This window comes from Xenopus laevis, chromosome 8L (assembly GCF_017654675.1).
Source record: "Xenopus laevis strain J_2021 chromosome 8L, Xenopus_laevis_v10.1, whole genome shotgun sequence".
In the NCBI taxonomy this organism is placed as follows: domain Eukaryota; kingdom Metazoa; phylum Chordata; class Amphibia; order Anura; family Pipidae; genus Xenopus; species Xenopus laevis.
Window position 1 is genome coordinate 14,258,685 of NC_054385.1, and position 10,229 is coordinate 14,268,913.

Genomic DNA, 10,229 nt, shown 5'->3' on the forward strand with positions numbered 1-10,229 from the left:
CGAGGGGGCCTGTGATCGCTTCTGGGTGATAGGCTGCGACGGCTCATTTCTGGGGGCTGCTATTCTTCATTGATTTATTCTCAGTAACACTGGCAGCTGTTGTTAGTAACTTGTCCCACAAGAGCTAGGTGTCTGTAACTGTAGCCCAATTCGGTTTTCTGCCAGCCTCAATGCTATCGGCGCTGCTGGTTTGATAATGGGTTTAAACAGTAGAGGCATTAAGAAAAATCCAATTCTGCCTCTGAATCACTGACGCGAGTGTCCAGGATGTTGTCTGAATGATATACTTGAGGGAGGAAAGGAGAGATAAGTTATAAATAATATAAATGCAGCATATCAACCTACTCTGTGGCTCCTAGAGGATTTGATCCTGACAGCCCTTGGCACAATAAAAAAAAAAAAATAGGATAGTTCTTTAAGAAAAAAAATGATTGGAATAAAGTCTTTTTTGGATGAATATTGGAAGTGGTGTCAATCAGTTGGACCGAAGCAAATGGAGGAGGAGAGACGTTAAGGAGCCAGAGGGGCTGCTCTAGGCAGATATGACGATAAACAGAGGGATTAAAGGCATTGCAGCTTGTGTAGCGTTTGTACATATGTATGATGATTAGGAATTTGATGTGTGAGGAAATGCAATGCTGGGAACAGGAATTGCCTACAGCATTTATGTCAGCCTGGTGTGTTCTAAGTGTAGCTAAATAACTAATCCAAAGAAAATTCTGTGAGACGCAGTCCAGCAGTTACAGGGCCTAACCAGAGAGACATACTTCAGAACTACAGTGTTCAATATTACTGGGGTATCCATAAGTAGGCAATTCTTTTAGGTAATATAAGACACAACAGAGGGCAGGGAAATAATGTAGGACCCTAAAGATCATTTACAAGGTGCAAGGCAGGGTGCTAAGAGCAAAAATGAGTATAAACTTGCCCCCTGGCCTGCACTATGCAAACTAAACCCGCCACCCATTGCAGGGGCAACTGATTGCCCTGAACGCACCCCTCCTGTGGGTTGTGGGCCAACCTCCATATCATTATATCTGCTATATAGCAGGCTGTAAGAACAGGGCTGCTTGAACATATCAGCATAGCACACTGCACCTAGAGCTGAATTTTTGATTTGGTTTTAAATGCACACCAAACCCCAGACACAAATATTTAGTTACACAATACATAGGGGGATTTTCAAAAGTGGAGATAACCCATTTTTGTAGTAAAAGTGGTGGTCAACTGGTGTAAAATACTTTCTCCATATTCACAAACAGAAATCCGATTAAGTTCCATCTCAACCGCCACTTTTAGCACCATATTTTAGTGAAAGACAGTTTACAGACACGTTTATGAATTTGTCTTTCCAATGACATAAAAATGATGCAAAAACGTCATTTTAAAACAACATTTTCTCCGGACATTTTAAAAATGGAGTAAAGGTCAGTATAATTCTTCCCCATGTGTCAGATTAATTCTAAAATAATTTGCTCTGCTTTGGTTCAACCAATTTTCATTTCACACCTCATGTAGGTTTTTACATGGTGCTAAAAATGATTGTAGCTCCCTATAAATGTTCACTGGTCCCTGTCTATCTGTCAAATGAGGGGTGGGCGTGTCCTAACAGTGCCTGCCAGAAGCACAGTAGGTGGGGGGACAGCCAATCATAGCCATGAAGTCACACAAGCGCAGACATGCTTCAGTTCCCTATCAGGTCCTGCTAGCTGCTAACATTGCAGTGAACTGAGAGCCGCCGGCCCCCTGCACAGCCTGGGAATTCAGGGAGCAGGAAGTGGAAGAGAAGGGAGGGATTATTGTTTTTTTTTGCAGAAATATACAATAAATCAGCCTGAAACACTACTTTTTTAAGCACAATTCTTCTATATCTAAATGAGTATAACGCACTGGTACATTCTTATTTTTTATTATTAACATGTATTTATATAGCGCCAACATATTGCATAGCACTGTAAAGTAAATGTGATTATACAACTAAATCACATGAATTATATACATAGAACATATGAAGTTAAATACATCCCAATCAATACCAGTACAAAAGGTGAGGAAGGCCCTATGCAAAAGAGCATACACTCTAAAGGGAAGGGAGTAATACACAAGGTGTGGGAGTGGGCAAGATCGAATTAAGTGGGTGAGAAATGTGGTATTGTATGTGGTGTTGTGTTTGGTAGTTAAGCAGAGTGAGGGTAGGCTTCTCGAAAGAAGTGAGTTTTCAGAGATTTTTTGAAAGCAGAAAGGTTTGGAGAAAGTCGGACAGACAGTGGGAGAGTGTTCCAGAGGAGGGGTGCAGCCCTTGCAAAGTCTTGAATGCGAGTATGTGAGGAGGTAATGAGAGAAGAGTTGAGTAGCAGGTCAGTAGAGGAGCGTAGTAAGCGAGTGGGTGAGTATATAGAGATGAGTTCAGAGATGTAGGATGGGGCAGAGTTATGAAGTGCTTTGAATGTCAGGGTCATTAATTTGAATTTGATTCTGAAAGGTAGCGGAAGCCAGTGCAAGGATTGACAGAATGGCGAGGCAGAGGAGGAGCGGTTGCTGACGTGTATGAGCCTCGCAGTGTTCATTATGGACTGGAGAGGAGACAGTCTCTGGAGGGGAAGGCCAATTAAAAGAGAGTTACAGTAGTTTAGACGTTATATGACGAGAGAGTGAATACGAATTTTGGCAGCATCTTGGGTGATAAATGATCATATTTTGGATATGTTCCTTAGGTGAAAGTGACATGATTTAATAAGTGACTGGATATGAGGAGAGAATGACAGGGCAGAATCTAGGATAACCCCAAGGCACCGGGCCTGGGGAGAGGGGGTGATAGTGGAATTGTTAGCTATGATGGATACTTTCAGGATGTTACTGGTGTTAGTTGGAGGAAAGAGAACCATTTCAGTTTTAGAGAGGTTTAATTTAAGGTAGCGTTGCGACATCCAGGTAGAGATAGCGGACAGGCAGGAGGAGTTAGGAGTTCTGGGTTGAGATCAAGAGATAGATCAGAGTATCGACAGCATAGAGGTGGTAGTGGAAACCATAAGAGTTGATTAATTTGCAGAGGGAGGAAGTATAGAGGGAGAATAGTAATGGTCCCAGGACAGAGCCTTGAGGAACCCCAGCAGAAAGTGGTAGGGGAAAAGATGCTCCGTTGTAGGAGACACTGAAGGAACGATTGGTGATGTAAGAAGAGAACCAGGACAGGGCTGTGTCATGAAGGCCAAGCGAATGGAGGGACTGGAGGAGGTGAGGGTGATCTACAGTGTCAAAAGCAGCTGAGAGATCAAGCAGTATTAGTAGTGAGAAATGATTGTTGGCTTTAGCGGTTAAAAGGTCATTCGTTAGTCGAGTCAGGGCAGTTTCAGTGGAGTGTTGTGGCTTAAAACCAGATTGTAGGGGGTAAAGCAGGTTATTGTCAGAGAGGAATGAGGTTAGTTGGTTGTAGACTAGGCGCTCAAGTAGTTTAGAGATGAAAGGTAGCAGAGAGATAGGTCGGAGGTTGTCAAGATTGTAGGGATCAAGAGAGGGGTTTTTTTCAGAATAGGGGTGACAAGAGCATGTTTTAGTTGAGAAAGAAACAGAGAGCGAAAGATTAAATAGGTGAGCTAAGGCTTTAATTAGACAAGGATTGGTATTGCGGAGGGAATTGGATCAAGAGGGCAGGCGGTAAGGTGAGAAGAGGCCAAAAGCTTTGAGACTTCCTTAAACAAAATGTCTCCTTTAATGAATGAGGAAATATTAGCAATTTGAGTGAATATATTATCTAAAGGAAAAGTAAAGCTTCCCAGTCAATTTTTAATTGGCAACACTGAGACACTTGGCCTAAGATAATAATACACATTTCTGATACAAATCCCTATATTATGCAAAATAGCATTTTTTTGTATTTAGACCCTTGTACAGAAGTGGAATTACCCAAACATGTAGGCAGATTTAGAAAGCCCAGGTTATCCTGAAAAAAAAAATATGTATAAATTTTCCTAGGTAAAATAACCCCCTCCCCCAGATATTCCAAATTGATGGCTGTCTGACTGGTTTAGTAAGACAAAGACAAATTCAGAAAAAAATGTTGTTAAAATGTTGTGTGAAAGACAAAATCTGAAAACTGTCTGTTTAAAAGACAAATTTACAAAAGTGAAGCTAGAGATTTGTGAATTTGGGGGGACATCCGAAATTTTTATCTCCACTTTTATTTTGTCTCAGTATCACCACTTCTTTAAATCCCCCCCCCCCAAAATTCTTCAGGGCTCATTAGGGAAGAAAGTGTGAAATTCTATTCTAAAATGTTCCCACTAACTACCTGACGTGCTATACAGTTTACTTGGCATAAACGGACTGGAAAAAAATAGTGTGCTCTATTTAAAGAAATGTCCCCCCAAGAACTACAAGTACAATACGTATAGTTCTATTAATAAAGTGCTGCTTATATACAAAGTGCTGTAGATTTTTTATAGTACAAGGACGGGGGAGGGGGCAGGTGCAAGGACACTCCATTGAAAGGCAGCCTGGGGCTGTCACAAATTCCATCAAGAAACCTACAGTTACATCAGGTTGAAGCAGTCAGTAATGTCTGGATTCCCTTGTAGTGCTCCTTGCATTTTTGGTAACTGGATTGCAGTGATTTAAGAAGAGACAGCAATCCTCCAAGCAAAAATAAGCCCCTTCCCAGTGACTCCCAATCTGTTAAGCAACAGTGCCCTCTTGTGGTGAAACATTGAGAAACGGAATTGCTTCATGGCCTGGAAACCATACACACCTTCGAAGTTTATAACTTTCCCACTTGCACATTTAGATTAAAGTTGCAGCATGCTGCACAAAACTGCCCAACAATAACGGTAGCCCCACATGATGACTATGAAAGACCAGTAACAACTCAGATCATTTGTTCAGACCTCATTTCTATCATCTGGTGAACTCTTTAAGTATGTAGGTTTGTATGCTATTGTGCCACTAGCATTGGTAGCGATAATGCAGAGACCAATCATAGGCCAAAACATTCTACACCAGGAAACGTGTCTTCTTTGAAATGCTTTTTAATGGATTAACATTAAAATTACAGTTATATACCAGGAGATGGTTGGTCGGCGGCAGAAAGGCCAATTCATTGTTAGGAACTTTTGTAGATCATGGCTTTGGCTGACTTTAAGAGATTCCATGTTCAGTTAACTTGATCCTGATCATATCATGGCCTAACAATTAACTCCATTCACTTTACCTGCACTCCAGGGAATAAAGAACTTTAAAGAACTTAACTGCTATTAATTACAGGGGTATTACATCCTGGCTTTGCTGCCGGTATAAATCAATAGCCCAAATGGTCCCATTGAATCATATAGTCCTTCTCATTAAGGTTGCATGCGGAGAGCCCCATCAAGTCGAATAATCTCTCCATTTAACATTGGGTTCTCCACAATGGACTGCACAAGGTGCGCATACTCCCCCGGGTCACCCAGTCTGCTTGGGAAGGGGACTTGCTTGGCCAGAAATGTTCTAACCTTCTCAGGAAGTCCAACAAGCAGAGGGGTTGCAAATAATCCTGAGGATGCAAAGAAACATTCAATACATTCTTTTACCATTGATTCCTTCAGTTAAAGCTAGATTTTCTTAAAGAGACATTAAAAGGTTGCGATAGCAAAATATTCTTTTAACTGATAAATAGCATGACCCCACAAATGAAAGTGACAAGTGTTTCTGCATAACCACTCGTTGTATTCTGGAATTGAGGTTGCCTCTAAGGCAGGAAAAAATGCATTTCAGGAAAGGATTATGTAAGTTACCTGGAGCAATAGTTACAACTCTGATTCCCATAGGTGCCAGGTCTCGTGCAATGGGCAGAGTCATACCAACAATTCCTCCTTTGGAGGCAGAGTAGGCCGCTTGCCCCACCTAGCAGATTGAATATAAAAATATATAAACAGTTATGTCTGAAAGAAATACAATTCTGAGTGATAGAACAAACAACAACTACCATCAATAGACACTTATAATAAGGTTGCTAAAGCAATGATTCCAGAGCTTTGGAGAGATGAAAAGTTGTTGGAAGACTCAAAATTGCCTCTCTGCTGGAGCAAAAGGAGAGATATGGGGAAGGGCTGGACGGCTGCTTTGTTTACTGCTGACAAAATCCCTCTTACCTGTCCATCGAAAGCTGCAACACTGGCTGTATTAATAATGACCCCTCTGTGTCCATCCTCATCAGGCTCATTCTTCCCCATCTCGCCAGCTGCCAGACGGATGACGTTAAAAGTGCCAGCGATATTAACCTGTGTGGTAAAGTACAGATGGCCTAGATTAACACGTGGGCTTCAAAACCCTAATGCAATTATGCACATCTCATAGGCTCAAGTGAGATCCAACCGGACCCCTGAACTGATCCAACTAATTAAAGTTTGTGAATAAACCACAAGTGCAATACGGCTACTCGCAGAGCTTGAACACAGTACAGACAATACTGTTTTGACTCACGCTGATTACTCTCTGGAAGTCCTCTAAACTGTGGGGCAGCTGTTTGTTTAGATTGTATGTTTTTGCAGCAACAGCTATTCCTGCGCAGTTCACCACAATGTCCACCCTGCCAAACTTTGAGCGTGCCAGTTCCAAAGCATTTTTCACATCTACCTCAGAAGTCACCTGTGTTAAAAAAAATTAAAGGTAAAAAAACATATATAAAACCACAATATTCATTTAAGCCTTACCCTAACTGGCCCTCAGAGTGCCTTTTTTATTCACTCTATTACAACAATAAGGCAGGGAGGTCCCAGCCTATGAAAAACAAGACTGCTGTATACAAGTTAGTTCAACCGTTTAAGTGTATATATAACCTGCCTAACTGCTAGTTGATCCAGCGAAAGGCAAAAAATATCCTTCCTGACTCCAGTCTCTGGATCAACTTGTACTATGAGCTATCTCCCATAACCCTGTATTCCCTCACTTGCTAAACACCATCCAACCCCTTCTTAAAGTAATGTATCAGCCTGTACCACTGATCCAGGGAGACAATTCCACATCTTCACAGCTCTCACTGTAAAAAATATTATTATTATTATAAACCTCTGGTTAAAATCCCTATTTCTGAAAATGTATTCACCCTCATAGAAAGAATAACTTTAAAATATGTGGCCAGGAAATGTACATTAATCTGCATGGTACTGATCAGCGTATTGGACTGGACTGAAAGTCAGACAGAATACAACTGACTTTGTCTATGGGAGGCAAGACTGCAATTCATTGATATACAGGTATGGGATCCGTTATCCAGAAACCTGTTATTCAGAATGCTCTGAATTACAGAAAGGCCATCTCCCATAAAGTCCATTTTATCCAAATTTTTAAAAATGATTTCCTTTTTCTCTGTAATAATAAAACAGTAGCTTGTACTTGATCCCAACTATGATATAATTAATCCTTACTGGAAGCAAAACTAGTCTATTGGGTTTATGTAATGTTTACATGATTTTCTAGTAGACTTAAGGTATGAAGATTCAAATTACGGAAATGTCCGTTACCCGGAAAGCCCCAGGTCCCAAGCATTCTGGAAAACAGGTCCCGTACCTGTATGTTTTTCCATTTCACTGATATAATTTATCCCCTCATATGTAACTCTAGCTTCCCCAGTACCTACATCAGTGGGAGAGAAAGCACACGTGTCGCCTAGAGACTCAGCCACAGTCTTCCCCTCTGACTTGGGCAAATCCAAGATGACGGCACTGGCTCCTTGGCGCACAAACCGTTCTACAGTAGCCCGGCCGAGGCCTGAGGCTCCTCCAGTGACTATGCCAACCAAACCCTGAAGAATAAATACATTTTTAAATACTTTTTGTTTTGAAAACTTCACATATCTATAAATAAAAACACATGTACAATGGAATACAAATAGCTGGATTATATAAAAGGTTCCCAAGGCTCCTATAGGCCCCCGCTTGTGCTAGGATGGCCATACAGCTGTGCCGCTCAATGCAGTGTTTTGTAGACTGGCACTGTGCCTCTCTGTGAGGCTCATTTATGAACAGAACAACATTGCAATGAATGCAAAACCTCAGACAAACAGCGTGTCCGTTTACCTACAATGCCCAAGAATTCCAGCACAACAGTTTACATACAAGGCGCAAGTATAGCAAAGCATGCATTGAACTGAATACCTTTGTGAATTATGTTAAATTTCAATCAATTTGGCACAGATTTTAGCATTTCGTAAGTACGCTCCCAACCGAATCCTGGATTCAGTGCAACCCTACTCTTAAATACACAGCCTGTCTGAAACCCAAGCACAGGGACACCTTCAGAGGGTACAGAAGGGATGGGAAGGTCTATAACCAACCCATAGTCAAATAACATGTTTTAATGTAGTGGCAAATAACAGGTCCAATAGGAACACTAGGGGCAAAATTAAGCCAAATAAATCCTATTCAGAAATGAACTTGTTCTTAATTGCAGGCCACACTATAAACACTGAGAACTGAGAAATCTGCTACTTGTGCCTGCTATCATGTAAATGGTGTTCTCTGCAAGGTTCAGAATTCTCTGGTGAGAGGTAAACGCTGCTTTCTCATTGGATGAAATCACTTACCATATTTGATGTAAACTGTGTCCCTTTAATGACAAATTCCCTGTGTTATACGTTCTACGTTGTCTTCATTTTCTTATTTAAAGTGTCCCAAATCTCATTTGTATTACAGGAGCATCAGAGATGGGCTTTCTACAAGGCACCCATTTACAGGATAAGGCTGCTCATGTATTGCCTTCCCAAAAGTGACTGCTTAGGAGTCTAATTTAATTATAAACTGTTTATTGTTCATGTAAATGTCATAAAATAGAAATAGAACAGGGTTTAGCCTAGTGTGTGTGCCCTAAGCATATATATTCCCATTATAGTGAGACGTGCCCTATTATTTAATAATAAATAAACAATGCTTTGATATTTCTGTCACTGGGAAGACATTTTCACTCATTATTTGGGGATTAAAGAGAAACGGTTTGAGACATTTGTGTTTCCTGCATTTCTCTAGAGCACATTTTAGCATTTGGTAACTACACCCCTCTGTGAAAGTAGAAAATGACCCAGTAACAGCAGAGTGGGGCATTATTATTATTATTTTTGGTCTGCTACTGCAGTACATGAGGGGGGGGCAGCAAAAAGGACATGAAGAGCAGGGAAACTGTTAAAGGACACTGGGAGTTGTAGTTCACAGAGCAGTTGGAGGACTCTGACTGACAACACTGGGAGGCTGGGAGTATTTGTCCAGAAGTAGAAAGTAGTGCCTATAAGTATTAAGTGTGTGGAGGGGAGGCAATGAAAGAGACAGACGAGTGGAGCCAAAGACAGCTCCCTCAGGCCATTATAAAAGAGCTTTCATTATACCACAGCGCTTGTTTCCTTCCAACAGAATAAGTCCCTCGTCTCCTGCCGATGTAGGGAAATGATTTATTATATAAATAAAGGACAGGAGTCACCTTTCCCCTGCAGTTCGCTCACCTTCAGGTTCCTCACATGCGCCATATTTCCTTCAGAGCAGTGACAGGGCGGCCAACCAATTGCCGTCATTCATGACAGAGTAACCAATCGGCATCAAGCAAGCCAATGACATCTCAGCGAATCATAGGCGCGAAATTAAAAATCCCATTGTCCAATCATAAAGCCGAATTGAGTTGCAAGACTCGCGCGCTTCCCCGTGAGCGCCTCTAATTGGGCAAAGCCACGGGGGCGCGCTAATCTTTCTGTCTTCAGGGTCCTAAACTCCGCGGGTTCAGATCTGAAGGTTGGCAAAAGAGGATTTTTATTCCCCCCAATTCCAGACGTGAGGTCATCTCCCTTCCCCTGTTTGTGACCCCGCCACCTAGAAGCACTGTTTTCTTCTTCCTAGCCCTGGAGGGGTGGCAGCATAACGGGACACTCTTGTTGCCTAACAGTACGAACATATATATATATATATATATATATATATATATATATATATATATATATATATATATATATATATATATATATATATAGCCAGTTAAAGTAGTGCCTAATCTCAACAGGTCTGGACTGGGTTTTAAAATATGCCCTTGTAAGGTTCATATCAATTAAACAGAGGCCCAAATAGCCTCCCACCAGTGGTTGCTGGCCTCTGATATGCTGGACAACCAGGCACAGATTTGAGGGACAAAGGGGGGGCTTCCTTCCTGTAAACTTCTCTCACAGCACTTCCTGTTCAGGCATTTCTTTCTGTCTTTTCTCACAGCACTTCCTGTCAGCTTCT

The 10,229-nt window shown here is 41.4% G+C and overlaps 1 protein-coding gene across 1 annotated transcript; it reads right to left on the reverse strand.

Annotated features, from left to right (window-relative positions):
- Nucleotides 1–5,005: 5,005 nt before the first annotated feature.
- hsd17b10.L (hydroxysteroid (17-beta) dehydrogenase 10 L homeolog) lies at nucleotides 5,006–9,536 on the reverse strand. The gene is given in 6 exon segments (NM_001093599.1): nucleotides 5,006–5,524; nucleotides 5,766–5,874; nucleotides 6,123–6,251; nucleotides 6,454–6,618; nucleotides 7,610–7,774; nucleotides 9,461–9,536. Coding segments are annotated over 6 exon segments (783 nt in total). The 5' UTR covers nucleotides 9,485–9,536; the 3' UTR covers nucleotides 5,006–5,333.
- Nucleotides 9,537–10,229: the final 693 nt, after the last annotated feature.